Here is a 27,877-nt window from a genome sequence, read left to right on the forward strand (position 1 = left end):
TTTGAACCAATCGAATGATTACTGAATTATTTCATTCATACACGATGAATAATGAATACTGTAATCCTTAGGATAGATAAATTATGAAATGAATTTACTTCTCAAAAATTGGAAAACTATAAGCAGTTTGCAGACTCCTTGAGGGAAAAAAAGAAAGAAAAGCTGGTACGGAAATTCTTCGATGCATGAAATTATATTCGCAACAAATTTATGATTTCTTATGAATGCAAAAAAGAAAATTATATCCTATTTACTAAAAATATATATTTTGTAAAATATTTCTCATCAGAAATTCTAAGTTTTCAAATCATTCAAATTTTTTCATCAGTTACAAATTAAGGATATTTTCAGCCAGATATCAAACACAATTTGAAAACAAAAACTTCTAGAAATGATACAGCCACATAATTTTTGTGATTTATCTCATCATTTCCCTGCTCCTTAACGGGAATGATAATTAAAATTGTCAATCTGCAGAAGAGCCTGGGATAGAAGGAAAAACAAGAGAAAAATATACAGAATTTAATAGATCACGTAGAAGACAGCGGAAAAGAGTAAAAAATAGTTTGAAAGAATACCAAAAAGCAACACACCCAGACACAATAAAACTAACACAAGCCATTGCCTTAGACCAGCAGTTCTCAACCTTTTTTTGACTCACTGAGCCCTTTCTGGTATATAATTTCTACGACAGAGCCCGTAGACCTATTTTTTATTTATTCATCAAAGTTGCAGACTTATTTTTATTATTCAATTTTATTATTTTATATTTGTAATTATCATTTTTTTTTCAAATCTAAATTTTTTTTGAGCGACCGCTGAGACCCTGGGAGTTCACACGGAGGCACCAGTTGAGAACCGCTGTCATAGATTAACACATGAGACTTAGATTGAATAAAAGAATTAGCTGGTCACCATGGCATGAGAAATGATATCCCGCCATATTATTGATTCAAACAGAAGACTCTTGAAAAACAACAATTTAACCTAGAAAGCTATACAACATGGGTGCACGAATTTCAGCTTACAGGGAAATCTGGCATATTTCAAAACTTTATCTGGTCCACGAAGAAATTTTGAAAAATATCTCATCATTAAAAGAAAAGTATGATTTTATGTAATACCAGGGATCCAAGTGCTACTCATCCATTTTGGAGCAGAAATTTTGAAAATGGGGCAGGAGTGGAAATGGACTATATCTGCAATGTAATGGGTCCATTCAAAATTTTTATCTGCCACTGCTAAAGCCATGCAATACTGAAATGACAAAATCAATTGTTAGACTTTTTGGTGGTGGTGGTGGTGGGGGGGGGGGGGGGGGTTATGCACTGCAAAGAGATTTTCGGACGCACTCATTTTCACACTCCGATCTGCACAGACTGTCAGACAGGCACCCGATTCAGGGGGCAATGAGCTAGGAAGGACGATCAGGTTTGTTTAGGTTTGCTCAATTGTACCGTATTTTATGGGCCACACCGATTTTTCTCATAGCACCTATCTGGATCTGTGCCTGTTGTTGGAATCAGAAAACTAGGCTGCACTTTTAAGACCTGCATCACAAAATGGGATTGGCACAAATGTGCAGGGGTTCGGCACACCTTGTAGCAAGAGAATTTTGACGCAGCTCTTGCATCCCTATGAGTGAGAAATGGAATTATACGATGCATTATCGATATTTATGCAATGACAGCTACACAGAAAGTACCTCAGTACCAATTGAACATGTTTAAATTGATTCCACAGTGTTTTTCATCGATATCACTAGACAACAATGGAATTGCACATCTGACATGAAAATATACAATTCCAAATGGTTTTTGACCTGCTGAACACTAATATTGCCATTAAAAAAGTTTTATTGGCTCTTGTTTTTAAGACATTGCCCTGTTAACAGTTGAAAGTGATTTACCAGCATTATTGTATGTTGAAAAAAATGGTAAGGATTGTGGAACAATGTTATTGGAGAAAATGGTCAACCTTGACGATGACTGACCACCGTTAGACAATTATAAGAGATGCTTCTTATGTACAGTACAAGCGTAATGCAAAACGAAGTACATGTCAGATGCCTGTAAAAGAATAATTATTGTGCTGTAATACACTTTTTTTTGTATGATTTGTGTTGTGCTTTACACATATCAATGCTATGTTGCTAGTGAAAGTTTCTATACATTTATTTTTTTCTTTCTCTGTGATTTTACATATACTTATGTTGTGTTTCAATGTATTGTGCTATTATATGTGTACTAAATGTATAATTTCAGAGAAAACTAACCAATCCAGCTTTTTACCGGTCAAATTTGTGTTCAGTGCACAAAATTACAAAAAAATATTACAGGGCTCCCACTTAAAAGAGTAGGAAAAAACAGGATTAAAAAGAAGGATGGGGGAGGGCACCCCCCTTGACAACATAATCATAGCGTAACAAAAACAAATTCCTAATTTTTTTTCTTTTTTTAAGTTTCCCCCCCCCCATTAATTTTTTTATAGCACTATTTCAGCATCATATAAGATTTTGACTCAAGTCAAAGCCAATCAGAATCACCAAACGTAGAATAGGCCTACATATCCAACTGCTTTGTAATGAAAACTGTTGTTTCACCTATACACAAAATGTGCACCATAATTTTGAATGATGACTGCTAGTTACTGTCCAAGACCATAAAAAGTACCATAAAAGTTTTTAATGACTACTCTATTAGTTGAACCCTCAAACTAAGCAAATGAAAAATTTAAAATGAAAAAAAAAAAAAACACCATTTATTATGGTCCACATATGCCCCCAAATAACCTTGAAAACGATACAATTTCTGCTTTGGCAGGATCATTAATTGCAATCTACAACATTTTAGTATTTGGCAATATATAGATTATTCCCAGCTCAATTAAAACCTATTACACAAATTTTGCATATAGGATTTGGTAGAAAAGTAGGACAAAAACCAGAAAATAGGACAAAACTGAGAAAGTAGGACATTTTGTAGGAAGAGTGGGAGCCCTGATATACTATTTTTGTTTCAGATACAGGAACTTTGTAAAAATTTGTAGCTTAGTGCATTTAGCCACCGCTGTGGTGGTCGAGCGGTCATAGTGAACTCGCATCGCGAGGCTCCAGGTTTAAACCCCCCCCCCCCTGTTGCCACAGTGGTGGTTGGATGAAGTTGGTTTTCTGTGGTCTCCAACTTCGAGGTGCGAATGTGAGCTGATCCTCCCCTTTGAAAAATGTAGCCAAAGAGAGCAAGACCTAAAAATGGTACAAATGTAATTCAATTCTGAAATGCAGATGGCAGCACTGAAAATCAAACATAATACTAGATACGCACTCAGACTGTTAGGTACATACACTTACGGCACAACTCACTAGGCAGTAAATTGCCCACAGATGCCGATAGACCTAAGTTGTGATCGGTTTGAAAGAAAAGAGAAAGTGCATTTAGCCTGCAAGTTAATGTAGCTCTTATACAGCACACAAGAGTAATCCTGGGTAAAATATGGTGGCCTGTGAGCCAGAAAGTATATGCACCCATGCTATAGAAACTTATTTAGCACAAGTGAAGACGAGTAATATTGTGGGGAATCAAAAAGGACGGGAATATTTGACTAAAGAAACAGAATTTACTCACCATTCATTTCCGTGTGTTGCATAACCATAAAATAAATAAAACTTAATGGGCAAAATTTAATGAGTCCCTGAAAATATTCAATGAGTGTCCCGATAAATGAAAATGACTGCAAAGATTAAACCTGATGTGTTTTTCAATTATTGTAGAAGTTTATATATGCCATTAGACTCGAAAACTGATTACAAACTTGAAGAAAATTTTCAACTTTTTCATATAGGAAGAAAATCGTTACACTTTGAGAAAGAACATAGTCACCTTGGACAACTGAGCAAACAACAGACAAGGATACAAAAACAAACAGACCACAAAGCTTCTTTTCCTTTACATTGTACAGAAAAGGGAGGGGGGCAACCCAAATGTAACCAGAATGGTTCTTTGGTCTTTCTACATGCTTTCGCCACTAAATGCCTCTTGTGGAGGAAACCTGCATCAGTCTGCAGATTGCTGTCCCAGAATAAAATCATGCACCAGTCGGTTTAGCAATGTAACTAGGAAAACCAGACACATCCAGCTCCCCCATCTTACGAACGCTCAGAGAGCGTTCTTGTCAATTTAAGCATGTACTGCAGGCCCATCACTAAAGAACGTTTCTGATTACTTTTGGGTAACCCTACCTATTATAGTATTACACTGTGATACAGTTCCTCTTTTGCTGTCAGCTAGACATGTGATCAAAAATGGTTATGTTACGTTACCTTTCAATCAAAACTTTGCGCTATACAACTGGTGCCGATGACGACGACATTGCAGTACACGATCATTAAAATTCCACTTCAGTACACACTATCAAAATGTCTTCAACGACATATCACAGCAAACACATCGTTCTAATTTGAATCTACAAATATATACATCTCTTGGTATCAAAGGAAGAGAAAGTGAGTGCTACCATTTCCATTGGGAAACGGTCAAATGAGCTCACAGCTTTACACATGTTTAATAGAGTTCGTGTGGATAGTTGTATTAAAAAAACATTCGAATTCACAGAATGGAAAAATTTCACTGCACACCAGTCTCCGAAATGAGGCCCAACTCGTAACCTCTTGCATAGATAAACAGCTGCTTGAACTCTGAAATGAAATTTATACATTTATTGAGACAAATGTAGAAAATTACTCAAAAATAAATAAACAATAAAGAACATTCATTTGATCATTTTTGTCACACCACGGTTAATTTCTGCACACGAGGGCTCATTAGACCGGGACCTACAATTTATTGCCAATTTCGAACGACAGGCTTGTTTTTTTTATACTCATCGAAAGGTTGGTGCGATAACCCCAAAATGGGGAACTCCCTGCGGTAGCAATTTTATCTGCGGTCATGTTGCCATTTCTGTTGTACCCCTGTATCAGGAGTTTTCTGTCAGGACGAACCGGGTATCGAACTTACGACACCTCTAAACATCCTTTGGTACTTTAGGCGAGTATTTTATTGACCTGGGCTACCGCATCCCAAAGAACATTCATTTGCACGTTACAGCGAGATACCTCTGCTAATGAAGACAACTTGTTCTGAAATCACATTCGCTAGCTAAAACATGATTTTCCATAGGCTTCTGTGGAAAATCGTTTAATTCCAGGAACTGCCCAAAAAATTTCAGAGTAACTTAAATGAAACACTAATGGGCGTATTCACAGACAGAGTTTAAACTACAATCATGCGCAAAAGGATTGAAAGTTGACACAGATTGGTTGAATATAGGATTTTAACCAATCCGTGTTGATTAGAGATATCCTTTAACCTGCGATTGTAGCTTAAAATCTGTCTGTGAATACGGCCGGCCGTAAGAAGCACTACAAAAAAGATAGAAACTGACAGAAGGTTAAGATATACAACTTCACAACTGGAGAATTTAAAGGAAAATAAAAAAACATCCCTTTTTATTTCAAACCATAGTTGCCAACTTTGGAGAATGGGGAATTAGGGAGAATTTTTTTTGTGCGGATTCAAATTTTACACAAAAATAAAAAAAAGGAATTTTTGGAAAACAATGTAAGGATTTTTCATTAACAAAAGTAAAACTTTCAAATTTTTATCCTTTGTAAAAATGTGACATTGTACAAACCATCGTGATTAGCACCAAGTCGCCAATCATCAGCAACCATTAGGTTAAATTACCTGTCATTACCACTTCTTAATCAAATTACAGCAAAAAAAAAAAAAAAATCCACCCTCGGGTCCAAAATAGGACAGATGATCAAAGCATATAAAAATCATCTGTAATTTCAGATGTTGGAAGGCTGAATAGAAGCTGGCTGTTTGGTCCCTTTTCCCCCTCCAGGAAATGAAATATATTTTTGTGTTATTCGATGCAAAAGTGACAATTTACATCATGATTGTGACATCACTTTGGGGATTAAAAATATTTGAACCCCGCCATCACCACAGTGGTGGTTGGCTGAAGTCGGTTTTTTGTGGTTCCCAACTTTGAAATGCAAATGTGAGTCAATCTCCCCACTAAAAAGTTCACCATGGAAACCAACAGGCCTACAACAAAACAATTTTTGGTCATTATATTTCGCTCATAGTTTTAAATATAGATGGCAGCAATATAACAGGCATTACACAGAAACAAACTTTACATTAGGTTCACAGCACATACACTCACAGCTCCTAGCATAGCCCAGGTCTTCTTTGACCACCTGCTTATTCAGTACCTTTTCATTGAGAAAATGTGGCGGGCCATGATCTAGTTAGGAGGAAAAGATTAAAAACGAAAAAAAAAAATTTGTTCCGGGTAAATTCTTTATCAATAATTTCACCCATAAAAGTAGGGATTTTTTTACAATCGCGGTTGAAATTCTGGAAATATAAATTTTAGGGGGTCTGGCAGATGTAGTTAAAAATTCGGGAGCCTCCACGAAAATCTGGGAGATGGCAGCCATGCAGTCCGACTTTTGAGCCATAGTGAAAAAAAAGTATGTGAGGTAGTGTGACATGTGATTTAGTAATTGAGCCAATTTTTGAGCAAAAGTGTGACTCCAGAATTATCCCTATAGCCAATCATTGTTCCCTATCTTGCGTTTGTTTTCCAACAATTGCAGACTACTTCAGCTGCAAACCTGTTCCCTTAAAAATGGAAGACGAGTCCACTTCACTTTTTGACGCCTTAGATGCACTTCTGTGTTTAAAGAAAAGTAAGAACTTACCAGGGATGTGTGTTTGTGGTTAACAGTTTTCTTTCATTTTTTCCTAACACTTCATCTTACTTTGTGATGCGAAAACTTAAATGCAATTCTGCCTACTAATTGTTTGTAATCATATTTTTGACTGTAAGCTTGCTGTGATTGGCTGGATCTTGATTTATAATAAGCCAAGTGCCAATACTGATTTAGGACTGGCTGAGAGAAAATGTTGGCTTGTGATTGGGCGATAGCGTAATTTGAGATCAGCTTATTTTCAGATGGAATCACTTTATGTGCAAAAAATTGGGAACTAGATTTATCTTAAGTCTTTTTTTTTGGTGGTAGTAGTAGTTTTCATGCTTAAAAATTTGCAATTTTTAGGAGAATGCGGCCACTTAATTGATTCGAAAACATGTTGCGGACAAATAAATTAGGTGATTTGGGGGCAGTGATCACTCAATTGGTCTGCAAATATTCTGTGAGCTACTTAGGTCATCTGTAAATGTGCCATGGGCTGTTTAAGTGCTCTGGAATGTTGATGTGACCTGTAAATAAGCTGTGAGTCACTAAAGTAATCTGAAATTATGCTGCAAGCCATTTAAGTGATATGGAACTGAAGTGCAAGTCACTTGAGTGATCTGGCAATGTACAGCTTAGCTCATTTTCACAAAATTGGTTTGAGGTCAGGGCCATATGTGGCTCGGGGCCATGGGTTGAGAATGTATGTGTTAAACAACAACTAAATTATCTCCTTGTTTGAGAATCTTTAACCTTCTTCAATGCCTCCTCACACATGTCTAGCTCCTAAGCTTCTCCCTTGATTGTAATGTCAATGTTAGAATTAGACTTTGCACCAAGTACATCATATTTTATAAGCACTCCTGCTGTTTGATCATTTTGTCGCACTACGGTCATTTTCTGCACATGAGGGCTAATTAGACCGGGACCTACAATTTATTGCCGATTCTGAACGGCAGGCTTGTTTTTTATACTCATCGAGAGGTTGGTGCGCTAACCCCTTGATGGGGGACTCCCTGCGGTAGCAATTTTTTGCTGCGGTTAAGTCTCCGTTACTCCTGCTGTTGAGAGAATTTTCTAGATAAGTTTTGAATCTAGAACTGTCTGTAGAAGCAAACAAGGGTTTTAATTTTTGAGAGTGATCAAGTCTATTAGAAAAATATTTTGGCCTAGAGAAAATGCTGGAAATATCGAAGTTTAGATTCCATGAAGACAGCGTAATCAGGAAATAAGATGGTGAGTAATTTAAGAGGCTGAAAAATTAAATTCATATTCACAGAACTTGTTCAGAAACAGACGCAAAGAAGGACTAACAGTCATGAATAAAGTGGGAAGATTTATTTTGGATTGATTCTAGCTTCAGGGGTGCAAGTGCCCCTCATCCATTTTGGAGCAGCAAATTTCATTTTTGGAGCAGAAATTTTGAAAATGGAGCAGAACTAAACACGAACTATATCTGCGATATAGTCGAGAAATTTTTCTGTGAAATGCCCATAGTTTTGCCAAAAATGGTTGGAACAAATAATTCTAAATAAATTTCAATTCACAAATTAAAATTCATTAAAATTTTTTCTGAATTATCTTATCTGTCACTAATAAAACATACATTAGTGAAATGATGAATAAAAATTATTAGACTCAAATTAAGCAACATGCATACTGAAAACCTAGACAGCAAGAATTTCTGCAGCTTGAACACCAAAATCTTATTCATCCTGATATAGCAAAAAAAGTGTGTGCAGAATATAATAAGAGTTTCCGTGGAAAATTGGCTTCTCACAGAATTTAAAGGAATTATTAAATTTAAAAGCAAAATGCAGAAAACGAGAAAAATATAAATACCTTATTTACTTAAACAATTTCTCAACCTAAAATAGCATGTTAATAGATTACGAATCACGAGTCGCTTTCAGAAGTACAGTATCTCAATGACAATTTTTTTCCAATTTTTTATGCTCTTGAACATAAGATTGTGTATGTCTTATTCCATTAAAGCATTGGATGGACAGATTTTTCAATGTTTAAACAGACTTTCTTTATTTGTTAACAATGAACTCTCTTTCACTGTCTGCGTTACCATATGCTGAAGATAAAAAAGCCTTCACCAAAACTGGCAAAATTTTGAACTTTGGGCTGCTTTCAAAGTTACAAAGTTTGAATATGTCTACCCAATATCTATCTCTCTATTCTCTGAACTGATTTCACTTCTTGTAATTATTTGCATTGTAGTGCAACCCATTCATCACACATAATCAATAGTTCTGTTGGTGATACAATGTTAAACAACATTCCAGCAATACGTGAGGGAGTAATGTACCATCCCAGCAATGCACGAGAGGGAGTGTAAAAAACAAGAAAGGGTGCAAACATTTCATTCTCTCCAACAACATGTTTTGGAAAGGTAGGACATTAATATATAATAGGTATCTCACAGAAGTTATGTAAAATGAGCATGCTCCTAATACAAACTCCTTCCTCTGACTATTGTTAAGAGCATGCCCCTCCCCCACCAATGCAGTGGCGGACCGTGCGGCCATATTGGGCGCCGCTCAAGGGAGTTGAAAGGGTGGAAAAAGGTTTGTCGACCAAAAAAACGTGGTCAGTAGCGCCAAAAAAAAAGGTTCTGCATGGGTAGAAAATTTTTTCCCTCGAGCCGGCCCTGTTCACCAAATCTGGTTTTTCGCGATGTGAAATTGTTACGATCGGCAACCGCCGACGTTACCACACGACCTCATAGTGGCTAGATGAGAAAACTATGAATATATTAGCTGGAGTTTTTACAGATCCTATTTTTTCCCAAAGATCTCGGTAATTTAAACGAGTAAACCAATCCTCTTTTCGATGTATGCCGTCTTTAAACACCGGTTGGCAGCCGCGAAATTACTGTTATTTTCAGTATATAACCTATAACCAGCAGGAGAAAAAACGGTCTCCGAAATCAGAGAATTTGGCATATTCATTCAAGGACTTTGATAGCCCGCCGGTTATACCAATAACAGTACAGGACTTAATACTTCAAGGTAGTATAACTACTTTCCAAGGTCACGAGATAACGCGATTGTGGTAGATGGTGGGAAGTGAAAAAAAAAAGAAGTTTCTCCCGCCCCCCGTATCTTTTTCCGTGTCTCGGAAAGAACGCGTCCCGTGATCAAAATTTTCATGTTTCTTTTTCCTAAATTAAGGGTATTTGACGTACAACAGTGCATTAGCGGTACCTCCGCGAACCACAAACAAGAATTGGCGCAAATGCGCAGGGATTCGGCGCCATGGCGCACCGTGTAGCAAGAGAACCGTTTCGGCGCAGCTCTTGCACCCCTGTAGCTTGTCAATATTACTTGAGCTGTAAGGGTCCCAGATTTCGGATGCATAGAAAAATACAGGAAAAATGTAAGTATGGTCTAACATTACAGATTTTGAAATTAGTGAATAATAAAAAATTACCCAATTGCGACAAATCACATTTTTCAAAATTAATTTTTAAAATTCACACATTGATCTCCCCTCGTTACCACATCTAAAGCATATCTGGCAGAAAACATTCAAGGATATATATACATATATATGAAGACGAAAAACGTTCAAAATTGTAATTCTTTAATCCATTCAAAACATGATTTAATGAATTGTTTTTGATACCTTGGACCTTTTTTTTTGCTTTCACTGTGATCCTGATTTAAATGAATAAAACTTTTGGTTTCACACGAGTCGTTAAATCATGGTTCAACTGTGTTCCCCCATTGGCAAGGGAAGACATCTATATTGAGAGTATTTAAAATTCTCATTTGTAACACCTTTGAGAGGAGCGCAATAACAATGATATAAGAAAAAATTCAAAGAAATAGAAGATTGTATTAGACTTTTAAACTGCATATCAATACACATACTTTTCACTAAAAACAGAAAAGTAAATTATACCACCTTGTATTAATCATCTATCATATGGTTTTGAATGCTTAACGTATCTTCCTCTTCCATAACTTGGAGACCTACTTTTCCTCTTGTACCTTTTTGGAGGAGAGCGTGAAGTACTGCGTGAGTGACTTTTTTTATAATCCTTCCTCGATCGCTTATAATCTTCGCCGTGATGTTTGCTGCTGCTGTTTCGATGATGATGGTGACTCTCATAATAACCATGTCTGGAATCCGGGCTATTAAGTTTACTTGATCTAGACCTGCTTCGGCTTCTTTCATGTTTACTCCTACCATCATAGCTCCAACTTCTTCTCCTTCGCCTTTTGGGGCTATTGTGAGAATCATGATGCCTATGTTTAGAGGATTTACTATGGCCACTACTATTAGAGCTTGAACTACTCTGGCTCTCATCCCTATCCTTCCCTTTGTTTTTCTTTTTACTGTGTGATGTCTCTCTTCTGCTCCTAGCCCCGTCACGTGATTTAGAACTGTCTGAACTCCCGTGCCTAGAATTTCTATGCCTGCCCTGTTTCCTATGCGAACTTGAGCTTCGGTATCGAGACTTACTCTTTTTAACAGAGCGGGACTGCCTTTTTTCACCGCTTCTATGGGACTTCCTGTGACTTCTATTCGAATGGCTACTTCTAGAGAGTGAAGAGTGACTGTCACTGTCTGAATCTGAAGTGTCACTAGCAGATTTAGAAGCACTTCTGTTAGATTTTGGTTTCGCTTGATCAACATCTTGCTTGTGATCATTCATTTGGTTCTTATCATTCGAGGACACTTCCTGCTCACAAGACTGAGGAGGGAGTTCAGCAGTAAATTCAGTGGGTGTTGATGCTGGTGGGTATAAACTAGATGATTCATTTGGCTCTTCTGGCTGAGGCAAAGGAGCATCTCCATTATTCAATGGAGGACTATTATTGCTTTGTTCCAGAGTGATATCTGAAAAGGAAAATTCATATTTGCTCATTAATATGCATGCACTACACATGATATTTGAAGTGATTTACATAGGATCTTATCTCTCATGGTAGGGGAAAAGGTGGTGGCGGTGGTGGTGGTGGGGGGGGGGGGTTTGAAGCATAGATCAAAAAACAAAAATTCTCTGATTATTAATAAGAATAGTAAATCGATTTAAGTATGGAACAAACAAATGAAAGCAAATAATTGCCATTTATTAGAGATAAAAATGGTCTGCAATCAAAGTGTCATTTGAAGATCATTGAACATTTAAAATTTTAGTAAAATAAAATATTCACTATCGGTTTATGAAATTTCAGAAGAATCAATGAAATGAAGTATCCAATTCATACAAATTTATCTCATGATGTAAATAAACCTTCTTACTGATGCATTTTTTGAGAAATTAGGATAATGCATAGTTTGCACCCAGTGACAAGCAAAACGCTTCTGAAACTGGTACATTTGTTTCCATTCAGAAAGGAAAAAGAGATGTGTATATTGTTCTTGGCCAATGCGTTAGTATTCTCAAGTACAGTGAAATTAGATTATAATGACACAACAGCTACAACATTAATAATTGGTGGTCCTGGCTGATTCCCATAAGAAAGAATGATGTTAATGAATCTTGCCCATAACATTGCTAAATTTAAGGTCGCTGCTTTTTCATCAGTCTTTTTTCAGTAAATTCCTAGAATTAGAGCTCAGCACATTCAGGTAGGTTTGTTTGTTATTCTACTGGTACCTAACGATGAAAAAAAATTACATGTTTAAAGCTCTGACTTGACCATCGATATGTGACCTGTAAACGGAACATTCGTTTATTTCCCCGTAATTGCTTTTCTTCACATTTTTTGATAAAAATGTTTCATTTTCTTCTATTTTCCACACAACAAAGTTTTTTTTTTCAAAAACCTTTACTTAAATCATAAAGGAAAACAATTTGCATATAATTTAAAAACTATACTGTGATGCATATGACTATGTATAAATATTCATTACACATATGCGCCAGGCTCAAATTTTTTTACTGTCCAGAGCTATTTATAAGCAATAATCAACAATTCCACTGACGATTGGCAATACTGTTCTCATCTCCAGAGTTTCTAAGTGAATTTCCTGCACTTTTCTCAATAAAATATGTGGCCACTCCAATCATTATGAAATTTCAACTTCATGCATAGCATTTCATTATATCTGATTATTATATTATTGGCATATTAGAGGCAGTTCAAGTATTAAGTAAGCAAATTTTTAGCCGTTTTTTACCCCCCCTTTTCAGCAAAATTTTGTAATCCGCTCTGCCTCATTAAATTCTAATGCATATTGGTAGAATTAGAGACACACGCGGGGGGGGGGGGGGGGGCACAAGCCCCTCAATGATCAAAAATTTATTTTTTTAATGCAAAAAAATATTTTTTCAATGGAAATTTCGGAAGAAAATACCTTTATATGTTGTTATAATCAATTTCTGTTAATTTCAATGTTATTTGAAAGCTATGAACTCAAAAAATTTATTTTCAATAAATTCATTGCGACCCACCCTCTAAGTCATATAATGATAAATCGCATGAAGGCCCAAGGACCAAATATGGCCCTGGAGGTTATCTGATGTGGCCTGCCCTCCTCAAACCTAATTTTGTAAAAATTAACTAAGCGGCACATTAAAAGATCGCTTAAGTGTCCTGTGGTACAATTCTGAGCATTTAAGCGGCCCATGGCACATTTTCAGATCACTTAAATGACCCGGGAAACAGTTCCAGAACACTTAAGCGATCCGTGACACATTTAGAGATCCCTTGAGTGACATGTAACATAGTTTTAGAGCACTTAAGTGGCCCTCCGTGCAGTTCGCATTCTCAGATTATTTAAGTGATTACGGATCACTCGAGTGATGCGTGGCACAGTTCCAGAGCACTTAAGTGGCCTGGACATATTTCCAGATCACTTGGATCCCTGAAACATTTAGAGATCACTAAAGTGGCTCTGTAGGGCACTTATCAATAGGGGAATATTACTTCAAATGGCCACAAACTATTGAAAGATTTTTCTGGTTTTAGGCACACAGAGTAAGATGCCATTAAGAATATTTCATAAAGGGTGGTTGATGACGTAAGCATTATGCAAACATAGAAGAGTTGATCCATTTTGCCGAAGAACATTGAGAAGACACCAACGAATGAGGCAAACAGCAAATTGGACCCCTCCATCAAACTGCACCACCTCGCCGCTCACAAAGAAAAAAGAAACTGATCAACTACAAAGAAGACTGACTGATAGCACAAGACCAGTATAATGTCATGGAAATCGAACGATTTAAATTGAGGATGAAATCGATTATGAATTTTATCTGATTTATTATTGATTTCAGTATGTGATTTAGGACTTTATATTTGAATTAAGATTTAATATGGAATATATAGGATTATATGTTTGATTTCCGATTGTATACGTAGATTTGTGATCTCGCAATTGATTTTATACTTAGATTATGATTTTACACTTAGATTATGATTTTATAGTTATGATTGTAATGTATATTTTGTAATGTATGCTTTTTTATGAATAAATTGCCAGAGGTATCCAGTCCATGTGGACAATGAGCCGATATTGCCATATGGCGATGTGGCCTGGGTATCTTTCGGTTTGACGGACCCCTCCATCGATGCTGACGTAATACTTGAATGGCCCCTTACCAATGGGTCTGCACAGACTTATTTCATAGGGTCCTATTTTTTGAAAAAATAAGTAATTTTATGGGAATAATCTGGTTAATCTATCACAAAAGAAATAAAATGACAAATTAATGGTTTCATCAATTTTTATTTTGTAAAGGGTCAGTTTTTAAAATCCAGAATTTTGTGAAGGGTCCTGAAAACAAACCAAAATTTGGTTGGACAAGCCCCAGATTACTCATATTTAAAAGTTCTTGGCTATGCTATCCTTGGTCGTACAGACAACCCTGTTATCACTTAAAAAGTTCAAAGGAATTTGGGATGTCGTTATAGCAGAGTTTGATTGTCCACTATCATCAAACTTCATGCCGGTCAACCATGATAGATTTGCAACCTTCACCTCAGCGTTTACACTATTCAAACATTAATAGACATGCTACAGCCTGTTACCCTAACAAGTATGATAGTCAATAATCTTGACCAAGTTTGCAAGTGACAACACTCAATTTGGTAACTGCTGTGTTCGGTTAACGGCCCAGATATTTAAGGTATCCCAACTACCTTTCTTGTCACTTTTCTATAAAATGGTGCTGGAGTGAACTTTAATAATATTTTTGATAGAAAGTGCCCCAAAATAGTGAAAATTATAATATATTTTGGACTACCTATGCCACTTTCAATGAAAAAGTAATTTTTGTCAAACTTTAAGCAAAATTTATGTAATTTCAGGGATACAATTGCAAAAATTTCCAGGAATGAAATGTTTTGTTATTCTCACAGTACATTCAGCTAGTAATGGTGCAGGTTATGAAATAAAATTTAAAAGGACTATATGGTATGCTCATAAATTACACTCAAATCTGTTAATGTACGTGGGAATTTTTTGAATTCCACATAGCGTGTATAAAACACTGTAATTATACCAATACACATATTATGTAATTATACAAATAGACCTTAGATTTTCATTCATATCCTTAAAAATATATAGCAGAATATCATATTAAAATTTTGTAATGATACAATGAATAGATTTTTGTAAATCATGTTTCAAACTCAGGTAAAATGCCAAAAATAGCATTCTTCATAAAATGTGTTTGAAGTTTTTATTCACTATTTACTTGTACATAAAAACGAACACTAAAGTGGACGTAGCTTCAGTTCTAAGTGTCATATGAACAAAACAAGACCTGTTTGGGAATCACAAAAAAAAAAAAAAAAAAATCAATATTTTCTTCCAAAATGACGTTTCCAACGTAGTCAGATACCTTAACCAGTCAAGTGGTTAAGACGGCATTTACCGTTGCTGATATACGTAATGGTTTGCCTACGACGGCATTTGCTGACACTCAGACTTTTCGGTCTTTTTCACATAGGTATGATGAAATAATTTCTCATACATGTGCTGCCATCTCGGTACAGCCATCCTTTTATTTTATTATCTCATCACTAGATGGAGTTGACAATTATATTTCAAGGTCTGAGATTATTATTACTATTATCTTTGTCATGTTTTGCAAAGCTCAAAAGTCACATTATGACCGCTCCTCCCCACTTTTGGGGTGTCATATTATGTCTCAACACATTCGAGCTATAAAATAACATGCTATAAAAAAATATATTAATATTTCAAACTTCCAAGAAAAGGGAAAAAGCACCCGCATCTTCAAAAAAAAGTGGGCACTGCGGGTAACGCTCAGAGAAATTAGTTGGACAGTTGACTGGTTAATGAACATCTCATATAATAATGTTGTAAATATCAGAGCTTGAAAAGGTGATGGTGTCTTGGAGAGTTTGATTAGATTAAAGTCAGAAGCTTGAAATGAAAGGGAATTAAATTGAAAAAATACCAAAAATAATAAGCAAACCTTGTGCTATTTTACTTGATTCTTTCCTTTTCTGTTCCTCCTCCATAATTTTTTTCTCCTCTTCCAAAGCTTGCCTTCGTTCTTCTTCAATTCTCGCAAGGTCTTCAAGTATATGGCGTTCCTTGATAGCAAATTGCTTCTTCTTCTCTTGGATTCTCTGTTGAAGCTCTTCATCGGAAGTAGAGGTGTCCTCATCTTCATTTTCGGAACTGGCTTCGCTTTGGCTGTCATATCCAACAAGGCTGCCTACAAGGGGAAAATAAAGAATGCAAAGAATGAAAAACAAGTATTTCTCCCATGAAATAGAAGTAACTTAAAAGCTTGTTGAGTTTTGCTTAGATCTTTAAGGTTCTATTTTTCAAAAGAAGTCATTTTATATCTTTAATGGGACAAGACAGGTAAGATCGAATTACAGCAAATGACATCTCAAAGAATAAAAATGTAGCTTGAACTTTTTGATATCAATGTGCTTTTATTTCCCATCAACTTGAATGGTGTGTTTGGGACACACCTGCTTTGATGTAGCATGTATGATTGCTATGCAGAGGGAAAAAAATTAAACTGATGTACAATCCAGATAAAAATGTTTTCCCACTTTGTACAGCTTATTTTTTGGTCTAAACTCTGATTCTCATAAAAATTTTCCATTTAAGGTGTTTTCCTGCTTGCAGCACTTTTTAATGGTGGTTTTTTTTATTGTAAAAAATGTTATAAGTGGGATCCACTGTACTACATATGGACTTTCAAAATGGATGGAATCTGATTGCTGGCTATTATGTATTCATGAAATGGGAATTTACAGTTGTTTTGTATGTCTGTCAGTTTTGGTTACACAACATTCGACGTGACTCAAAATATATCACCGAAGTTACATGATAATTTTACCTAACAATGAAATCTACTTTATTTGATATTAAAAAAACTGAAAGAGATAGAAAATCAACCTCTCAACATGCTCATTTATGTGCATGGAACAAAAAACTTACCTAAACCCACCGTAGAAATAGACCGAAGAGCCGAAGATGAAGCCAGCGGGCGAGCTGAAGCTTTAGTGATACACATATAAAAATTTAGTGATGGAACACATCAACATATCAAGTAATCAATGTTTTGTAGAATAAACAGGATCCTAAAACACAAACTGGTCAAAACATTAGATCGGAAAAATAATAATTAAGCAATGAAATGGAAAAAAAAATCTTATTAATGAAATGCAGATTGTGAAAGAGAGGATAGTGGGTTTGTCTACGTTAATCTACAGGTTTGTTTTTCGTTTAAACTCTTAAAACTCAAATTATAGGTTATTTTTGGGACAGAAACTTTGAAGATATATAAAATTTTCTAGAAAAAAAAAGGGGGGGGGGGAACAGTAAAAAACTCTTTATTATATACCTTTTCCATATTTCTACTGTCAATTTTTAATAGTTAAATAATAATAAAACAAATAAAAAGTAAAATAAAGGTTTATTTTGATTGTCTGATATCATTTGTATTGAAAAACTTATTTACAACACACAGCTAGTAGCTTTTTGTATTCGTTTTATCACCTTTGTTTACATATCAGTCATTTCATGTTTTTGTTCACCTCTCTTACAGAGAGTTTGGTGTGCTAACAGCTTCAGGCAGGACATTTCAGCAATAGGCACATATACTATGTAATCCACTGCGTTAACTTGCAGAGAAAAATATGGTAACAAAGTCTGGATTTCACCAGTTACTTTGTGAATCCATCCTTGATGTGATCACAATGTAAAATATAATTTATATACAGGGTGAGCAGTCCCTTGGTTGCAAATTACTGGTGAACCGTTGATCCTACAGACATACTTTGAATTCAAAAAAGCATTAAAGTATCCGAATAATGTGAGGACCTCAGGTATGCCATTCATATTGCAAGGGGTTGTATAGTTATTCAAATAAAAAAAATTAACTTCTCATATGGACACCCTGTGCTAAAAAACCCAATTAGAAGGTTTTTGTCTTGTCTCTCCTGAGTGCAACAAAAAAATTCCTGGTTTTAAGTATAATATTCGCTTATATATTTGAATTCAAAAATCACTGAAAATGCTGGGAAAGAGCTAAAACTAACAGACAAGCTCATTATGCTGTTCTTTCCCAACTATTCTCTGATTTTTGAATTCAGATATTTCGGTGAATATTGAATTTAGAAATGTTGATTTTTTTTTTTGCCTCAGGACAGACCAGGAAATAACATTCTAATTGAGTGTTTTAAAGACAGGGTGACCAAAGTAATTTTTTAATTTTAATAACTATAAAACTCTTTGCAATATGAATGACATATCTGAGGTCATCACCTTATATAGAAGGTCGACATGTTATCTGGATACTTTTTTGAATTGGAAATATGCCTCTAGGACCAACGGTTCACCAGTAATTTGTGGCCAAGAGACTTAAATAATCATCCGGTATACTACAGTAAAATCTTGGGATGTGTGCTGATTTTACATCAAAATCCCTCTTTAAAAAGTTCCAAGTGAATGCAAGTATCAAATTTATTCAAATTATTCATGAAAGTTTTTCTTTCTTAAGAATCATTCTCACAATAAAACCCACAAAATGTTCACGACAAAACCTGAATAAAAGAAATTTAATACTATGCGAATACTAACAGTGATTAGCATTTAATTGCTGTCACTCATAACTTTTGATAATGTGGTAAAACAAAAACATTAAGTATCACGAAAAGTAATTGCAAATAAGCATCTTGTTCACTGATGCTTGGAATCGTTAATCTCTTTATTCTATCTCAGTTCTTTTTTTCTTGCACATAAAATCGGAAAACTGCTCAATTTCACTCAAGACTTCACTCTGGATGAAATTGATGTGATTGGACTAAAAATGGTGCAATTTTTTTATCATTCGAACCTTAACTGTGATGTATATTAATTAACAGTTCTCAACATCTGTAAACATTTTGTACAAAGTTTGATAATACACTTTTAAAAAATCTCATACGTTTAAGACAAGTAACTGGATTTAATTTTTTTTCCAAGACAAATGAAGTAAACATTTGCAATAACTCAAGGTAAAATAAAAGTTATTGATGGGAAAATTTTCAATTTAGCTAGCCAGTAATAAAAAATCAAGTAGCTTATTATTTTTTTCAATGCAATAAAACCTCAATTAACCAAAAACATGTGGCTAGCCCAAGGTTGGCTAGGGTTAATGACGTATCGCTTTCACTGTTGCACAAGGAGTTTCCGTAACAAATAGAGTTGTTGTCAATGAGTTGTCTCTTTTTAGCAGGATTTAAACAACTACCATATAACGTTCACAGTGAAATATGCAATATAGAATGCATGGGAAAAAAATTATCAGAGACTGGAAATGAGACGAAACAAAAGGTGAGATCTATGTTCAGATGGAGTTTGGAAAAAGGAAGGTATAAATTAGAAAAGGCCAATTTGATGCACTTGAAGCTTTTTGTTTTGCCACCGGAACTGGTACTGAATGGAAGAAATTACATCTGAAAAAAATTTTAGTTTTCATAGAAAACTGACTGAATCACCTTAATTAAATTGTCTTTGAGAGGGGATGTATAAGCCCTCTAAGTATATTTTTGACTTAGGCTGCGATTACATTATAAAATTTTTATAAAAAATCTTTTATAAAACTTGAAATACAACCAATAATAATAGTGGTTACATTCAAGTAAATGCAGCCAATAGGTTCATTGGTTGGTTTTTTCCAAGTTTTGTAAAAGATCTTTTACCAAACTTTTGTAGTGTAATCCGGTTGTAGAGCAATTTAAGTGGGTCTTAAACAGTCTGAAGAAAAAGAAAAAAAGCTATCATCAGCACAATTAATTTACCTGTAATCGGTAGGCATATATTTTTAAAAAACAAAACAAAAAAAAAAACAACTATTAATTGAGATTCTTGATCTAACTCCCTCATTCAATTGAGATTCTAATGTAATTTATAAAAAAACTTGCATTTCCAAATAGGAACAAACAGAATATTGTCCAGAACATGGATTACCCACTTTTGAAAAAATTTTTCACTATCATGAAAGTGATGCATTTTTTATTTTTTTAATTGTCCATTCCTAAAAAATCCAGATGCCACTTACCGGAAATTTTGTATTACAAACGAATATTGACACTTAAGTGACCACAAAATATAAATTAATCACAATAAAAAATATTTCTGACCAGTAACGGTATCTCAAAGTACTAGATTTGCACTGGTCTTGTTATATTGGAGGTGGAATCTATAATTCTTGTAGATTTATCACATTATCCTCCGATGTGCACGAGTTAGAAAGAAAACAAATTTGTCTCAGCTTTCTTTCCTAAACTACACAATTAAAAAACAATCTTGGGCATTACTACTTGTAATTCCCTACACTAACTTCTTAAGATAGTGCTATGTCAAAAAACCGCATTAAGTGAGTGAGATACTTTTCTTGGTGGCAAGCAATCACACACTACTGAGGGTTGCAAATAATTGGTTGTCTGATTATTTTTAGTTATAATCATATAAGAATTAAGCATTATTTTTACACAAGGAACATATGATAAAAAAACTTTACTAAAATAAGCGACATTGAATGTAAAATATTAACTCCATACATGTGAAATTACTCTTTTCAAGTTAATTTCAGATGCCGATTAATTACATAGGTAACTATTCAATGTGACAAAATTATAGGAAAGGCTAAAAGATGGTCTAGAGCTAGAGGGAAATTAATTTTGGTACTCATTTCTGAATAGACAAACAAATTGGAAAATGTCATTTTAGCATTTATGAATTTTGATCTTTAAAATGGTAATATTTAAGAGCAGATAGGTATCACATACATTCAAATGATGGTAAAATTTTGGTAACGACAAAAATTGTTATCTAAGAGGGACAAATTAATGTCTGATTTAGAAAAGGCGAAAAAAAAATTTCTTTATATTTTTGTATCTATAAAAATTGCTTTCCATGCAAGCCAGACATTTAAAACCACTCAATCATAAATGTTTTTCGCAATATTTGTAACACAACACTGGCTACAGTAACAGGTATAAAAGTTCGAAAGACACAGGTCCATGCAGACAAGATATATTCGAACAAGATCAAAAGATGGCACTCAACATAAGATTGAGAAATTCAACACTAAATTTAATAATTTCATGGCACATATATTCTGCACTTTCAAGTAAGTGATCTGGAAGACCATGCGAAGTAATTCTAATTCGGGATACAACAGTTTTCCATTTTCGGCCATAAGTTTTTTTGCTACTGCGCTTGATAAGGACATGAATGTACCTTTAGAAAGAGCCTTTTGATAAACTTCACGAGCAACACTGACCATTTCTTCGGTAGTTACAGACAACAGGACTTCTGTTAGCATTCTACGAACTCTCAGCATCTGTGGGGGAAAAATCAAAAGGGGAGGAGGAAGGAATCGGTTGAATATGAGAAGAGTTTAGAATGTAATGTTACAAATTTTTCTGAAGTTTTGAAATCATGCACAAGCCAATATTATAGAGTTTATTGTAGTTTTTTTTTAAACGAAGTTTAACACTTATTCTTCCATACATGCAGTAAAGCCTTGGTTTAGAAGATTAATAGAGGGACAAGAAGTGTCCATTAAATTGTGAATGTTATTTTTGATCATTTTTGTCACACCACTGTAATTTTCTACACATGAATGCTAATTAGACCGGGATCTACAATTTATTGCCGATTCCAAATGGCAGTCAATTTTTATACTCACACAGAGGTTTCAATTTTTATACTCAGAGAGGTTGGTGTGCCAACCTCTTGATGTGGAACTCCTTGCGGTAGTAATCTTTTTATGTGGTCATGTCGTCGTTTCTGTTGTACCCATGTGTCAGGAAAGTTTCTCACCAAAACTAACCGGGTATTGAGCTTGGAACACCTCTACACATCTTTTTACTTTAGGCGAGTATATTATTGACCCAGGTAATTGGCTGGTTCCCTCATGCTATAACAATCTACAGCAAGTACAGCAGGAAAAGTTAAAAAGAAAGGAAACCTCATTGGCACTCAGCAGCACCAGACTCACCTCTGAAGATGCCAGCAGCAGCTGCACGAGAAAAGTCAAAGAAATCTCAGGGTGTTAGGCCATGATCTGCTATAAGTTCTCATTCTCAATTAGATGCCAGTCTGACTATTGCATATGCCAACACGATATATCTTTATCAATGTTAACAGTAACAGCAAAATAAAAGATTATTTTTAGATGCATGAATATTCAGTGAATCAATTTTTGTGTTGTTTCTGATAAAATCTATTATTACCCAGTGATGCCCAAAGCCTAACAAGCGAAAGGATGCCATAGCATATAGAAAATTGGTATCGGTACATCAAATATTCCACATGTGATTGCTAAATTGGAGTCCAAGAACAACAGAAAATTTTCTATTTCATAACGCCGCATCTTCAAGCATGTGAAAAGGTCATGAAGTCCCAGAAAAAATGTTATCCAGGAGTTTTTCTCGAGGAAAAAACAATGGTTGACCTATAAGAAATTTGGGTGACGCCTAAATTCTGTTTCCATTTGTCAAGCCTTGGTCACATCATTGATGTGCCATAGTGCATAAAGTTCCCAAAATTTTGGAAAGGGACATAAAATTTAATCTTGTAATTTAAAATCACCCTTTTACCGAAGTAACGAACAAGATTTCCCAACAACCTGGGTTCTGAGAACACTGGAGAGTCCGAATAGAGCAACTTCAACTGAATATTGTTGCATTTATTATAATAAATTGGAAACTACAAAATAGCTCTATTTTACACTATTAGGATATAAACTAAAGAATATATACAAAGTAAAATCTAACCCAGGCATTCCCAAATTACTTATGCACACTGCACGATGCAACCGTTATTAGAATTTTAAACATCTCATGTCCTTCCTTAATCTTGAGATACTTTTGTGATACCCAAAAGTTTAGTGACTTACCAGTAAGAAGTCATAGCTTTCATATCAATTTCAACAGAATTTTATCAGGGTGTAATGGCACAAGGTTTGGCTGTCATAAATAATAGCTACTGTTCAACTCCAATCACCAACATCACTCCCTCCCTCTACATTATTTATAACTCTGTGGAAATTGGGTCATAAAAAATTTTAAATAGTTTTCAGGTTCTATTTTTGTACACAAACTTATGTTTGTAAGCAAAAAAATATTTAATATAAAAGAGGACACAAATTTTACTTTAATCATTTTATTCTGCCCACCACATCTTCCCCACACAAGAGGATTTCATTCACAGCCCAAATAGCTACTCAGAAACTATCATTGATTCGACTTGTACATAAATCTTTTAAAGAAATAGTTGTGCTAACAACTGAACCCTCTTTTTTTGTCTATTATAATAACTTATACATAGAATATTGAAAATATCAATATAAAATTCAATTCATTTACAAATATAGGTTGTTTTGCCAACCTATATTGGCAAAACAACTTGCATTGAAAACTTGCAACTTGCTATTGAAAAACTTGCATACAAGATCTCGTTGTTTTTCTTCCTCTGAACGTAAATCTAAGAAAGGCACTGTCACTTCTTTGGCAGCATCAGTTTTTTCCTCCACTACTCCATTATCATCCTGCGTGGGTTCTTCTTCGTCTTCCTCCTTTTCACTATCACTGTCCTAGGAAACGAACAAAAATGTAAGAATTTTTTAATACAATTGAAAGAAACACTTGTTTAACCTTTAATGTCCAGACAGGGAGTACGGGTATGTTTTGGAGGCTTTTGGAATGGGAAGATGATGAAAGCTCTTTTTGGGAGAGGGACTGGAAAGACGGGTCAAGGTTCCATGGGGGGGGGGGGTAGGGAAGTATGGGAAGAAACAAAGTAGTCAAAATCTAGAACGAGTCCACTTTGAGAAGAAATATTTGAGAATTTAGTTATTTTTTATATTCCTGTAAAGCAGCGGTTCTCAACCGGTGTTCCGCGGAGCCCCAAGGGCTTTGCGGCCACTCAAGGAAAATAAAAACAGTAAAATTAAAAAAAATTATAAACATTTTTAAATAATAAAAATAAATCAGTAACTTTGATGAGTAACTAAAAAATTGGCCAAAAAACGGGGCTCCGTCATAGAATTTTTTTTCTTAAAAGGGCTCTGTAAGTAAAAAAAGGTTGAGAACTGCTGCTGTAAAGACACGTAATGATCTTTTTGTTATTTCATAGAACCAAACTGATATACTACTCACAAATTTGCTTTTTGATGGTAGTGTAGGTGAATCTCCATAATTAGCAACGCCGAGAACATCTTTATTTGATGAAGTTTTCTTAGCCTTTTCCAATCGTTCCTTTTCGGACCTTTCCTTCTCGAGTCTCTTTAACCTTTCTTGTTCCATTTTTTCAAGACCTTCACGTATCCAAGCAGGCAATTGTTTACGCTTTGCTGCATCTGATAACAGAATACACAGCCAAAACCTTAATATAATGAAATTCTGCAACCAGATAGAAATAACTTACAATTGCTCCAAAAAATGGTTACTGCTAAATCAAAGGTATACTAGACCCTCTAGCAGATTGATTAGAAAATTTCTGAACACTCTTGACTAAGCAAGCATCCTGCTAACTATAACAACTCGTGCTTAATGTAATTTATTAAAACAACTTTGAATGGAGTGTATAAGAGAAAAAAATCATTACCTAAGTGAGAAATATCTTCTTCAGTAGGAGCAGGGGTAGATAATGAAGAGGAAGAAGGGGCATGAACTGGCTTTTGTTTCTTTTTGAAAAATGTTGCCGGTATCATAGGAGTAGCTGCAACTTGCGACCAGTACTGGTCATACATGTCTTCTGGCGGTGGGTGTGATGGATACATAGGAAATGGCGGAGGAATATATGCCTTCTTTGGAGGCATCTGAAAATATAAAAATGCAAGGTGCATTCCATAAGAACTGAGAGCAAAATCATTAAAAAAAAAATATCAAGAAATATAGTTATGACAAAAAATAATTTACTCTTTTTTTAAAATATCTTCCCTCAGATGATATATGCAATGTTCCTCATCATTCAACCCACTTTTCAAAGTAAATAGAGAAGGTTTCTTATGGAAGCTGCCTTAGTGAACCCTGCACAGCTGAAATAAGGTCCAGCATCTTCATTGAATTTTCTGCCGCATTAAACTTTCTTCATAAGCCCTGTTTGCATGTGCAAGATTGGGGGTTACTCTGGTGATTATTACCTGCATTGCAACTTTTTTCCTCCGGGGAAGGGAGAGAAAAGGAGGAACAGAGATCCCTCAAAAGAAGTCTACCTTTTTTTTGTGGAGGAATGGTGGGTGACCACCTCCCCATAATCCTTTGCACAGCGAAAACTGCTCTCTTGTCAGCCGTCTTGAGCCAACCACTTCCATTCAACCCACGTGACTTCCATAAAGAAAGGAGGAATACTGGCATAAACTAAATGCCATGTAAACAGGTTGTAGCAAAATCCCTGTTACCGGTATAACTTCCCGGGGTATTTTATTTCCCATAGCAAAGCTATTTCAACTGTTTCAGGGGCTGCTTTGCCCATGACAGCAAAGTTTCATCATACAACTCATTTCATTTCTTAACTTTGAATCACACCTCCATTGCTGAATGAAAAGAGAACAGTTCTTTAAAAACTGCTTAACTTGGAAAATAGAATCATCTGCCTTGTTTAAAATATTGATTCATTCTCTTTAAATTAAAAAAAGTAATCTGCGTCTTTATTATTCAGTTTCACATTGTTGTCAACTCGAGAAAAAACTAGTTTTTATGGAATGCTCTTTAGACAGAAAAAAAATCAAAATCTTAGAGAAAATTGCAAAAAACCACTGTGAAGCCTCGAACATAATATGCTTGTATGCCTATGAGAATTCACCATACATACAGACCCCAAAGCAGAATGTGCAAAATCTGCGACGTACGTCGCAGAACAATTAGCGCTACTGCAGAAGAATTTGAAAAAAAAGTGCAAAAAAACACTATTACATGTATGGAAATTTTTACCGCAGAACATTTCCAGTCAGGAGGGATCGTCGCAGAACAGTGCTAAACATTCTGCTTTGGGGCATACAGAGTACAAAAAAAACTTTTTTTTCCTTTCAAATATTTAAATGGACAATAGAAATTTCCATTAATTAATTACAAACATAAATAAGAACCAAAGAATTAATTCAATAAAAACTGGGGAAGTCAATGAAAAAAAGGTAGAATATCAAGCTGAGATTTGGGAGGACTTTCCCTTTCTCCTAAACAATAGAACAAAGAAATCATATAATGCTGAAGCAAAATATCAAAACAAACAAGGATTTTATTTCTTACAGGAGGTGGTCCATATCCATAATGCTCAGAAGTATGGTTATAGTCGACAGTCTGCATGGCTAACGTTGGAGCCTCATTTACATGGCCATAATCAAAAGTCTTCTTCTCGTTTGGCAACATTGGGCCAGAGATATCAACTGGAACTGGTGGTGGCATTGGAGGTGGCCACACTCTTTCGTCAATATCAGCAGATGCTGCAGCCCTAACATCCCAGTTTTGCTGCCAGTAACCGCCGCTAGGATTTGGTGGAAATGGACCACCTGAAAAAATAGTTTTACTTAAATACAACTTTGATTTTACTCAAATAACAAAAATATGAAATAAAAAGCCATACAAATATGTAACAATCTAGTACAGTCATACTTTGGCTGACTAAGATAATTTGTCCCAGAGTCATATTAGTTAAAGTGTAATTTCCTATAGGTTTATATGTAAAATTGTTTGATTCGTTCCAGGTACAGTCCAAAATTTGAAAATAAGTTTTATAAAACACTATATATAAGCAGCACTATCAAAAAATAATACTTAAAAACTGCTCAAAGGCAGAACTGAACACAGTTTCATAATTGAATGAAGGAGAATAAAGGGGGATGAGATACTTTTTTTACTTTTTAACCATGCCCAATCCAGGGCTCTATCAACTATTGTCAATAATGATGAGATACTGAAGACCTATTCGTAAGTTTATTTTATACTAACTTATGAACAGAAACAGAACCTTAAAACAGTGAAGGACCCTGAAATATAGAGAACAGACAAGGTTCACATCAGCAAATTCAATCGATTAGAAAGCAGATATCTAAGAATCTTCATGGAATCTGCGACTCAAAGTCCCAGCATGGTTTATACTCTTTGGAAGTAAAAAAATTCAAGGACTATTCAAGCACTTTTCCAGTCAAAATTTCAAAATTCAAGGACATTCATATCGCACTTGATAAAAATTTTGATAAAAAAAAATTAAATTAATTGCATTGTTTAAAATTTATATTCAACATTTACTAATTTTTAAAAAATATTTTGAGTTTGAAATACTAATTTATTAAAGATATGATTTTTTTAAAACAATTATAATTCTCATTTAAACTTGCAGACAATGTCAAGTTCTGAAAAGGGGTCTTACATTTAAAAAAGTCATTGTATTCATGTTGAATACCAAATCCTAACACTCCGTTGCTCAGTGGAAAAAGTGAGTCTGTTCACTTCACTTCAAACATCATGGGTCAGACTCTTCTGACCACGATTTTTGAAATGGGGGGGGGGGGAGGGGAGGGGGGTGTTTCAAAATTTATATGAGGCAATCATGGCACTGAGCTGAAATTGTTGAAGCCATAGCCTAATTATGAAATTTTGTCAGTATTATATTTTATAACTAGCTACAATACCCGGCGCTGCCCGGGTT

The 27,877-nt window shown here is 35.0% G+C and overlaps 1 protein-coding gene across 2 annotated transcripts in view; it reads right to left on the minus strand.

Moving 5' to 3' along the window:
* Nucleotides 1-3,665: 3,665 nt before the first annotated feature.
* Nucleotides 3,666-27,877, minus strand: part of LOC149074702 (arginine/serine-rich protein PNISR-like) — a 34,923-nt gene continuing 10,711 nt past the window's right edge. The window contains exons 4-12 of one of the 2 annotated variants that reach the window (XM_089245779.1): nt 26,479-26,738; nt 24,836-25,049; nt 24,388-24,587; nt 23,679-23,822; nt 21,464-21,566; nt 17,174-17,233; nt 16,188-16,433; nt 10,688-11,626; nt 3,666-4,693 (exon numbers count right to left, since the gene is read on the minus strand). In XM_089245779.1, coding sequence (XP_089101905.1) covers nt 10,698-11,626; nt 16,188-16,433; nt 17,174-17,233; nt 21,464-21,566; nt 23,679-23,822; nt 24,388-24,587; nt 24,836-25,049; nt 26,479-26,738 — 2,156 coding nt within the window. In that variant the 3' untranslated portion in view covers nt 3,666-4,693; nt 10,688-10,697. The remainder of the gene's footprint in view (nt 4,694-10,687; nt 11,627-16,187; nt 16,434-17,173; nt 17,234-21,463; nt 21,567-23,678; nt 23,823-24,387; nt 24,588-24,835; nt 25,050-26,478; nt 26,739-27,877) is intronic. The other variant, XM_089245781.1, reaches the window with a different exon arrangement.

The sequence above is a fragment of the Pholcus phalangioides genome, unplaced genomic scaffold, assembly GCF_987345545.1.
Source record: "Pholcus phalangioides strain wild (caught in Gottingen) unplaced genomic scaffold, Ppha-v1.0 ptg000016l_1, whole genome shotgun sequence".
NCBI classification, from domain to species: Eukaryota; Metazoa; Arthropoda; class Arachnida; order Araneae; family Pholcidae; genus Pholcus; species Pholcus phalangioides.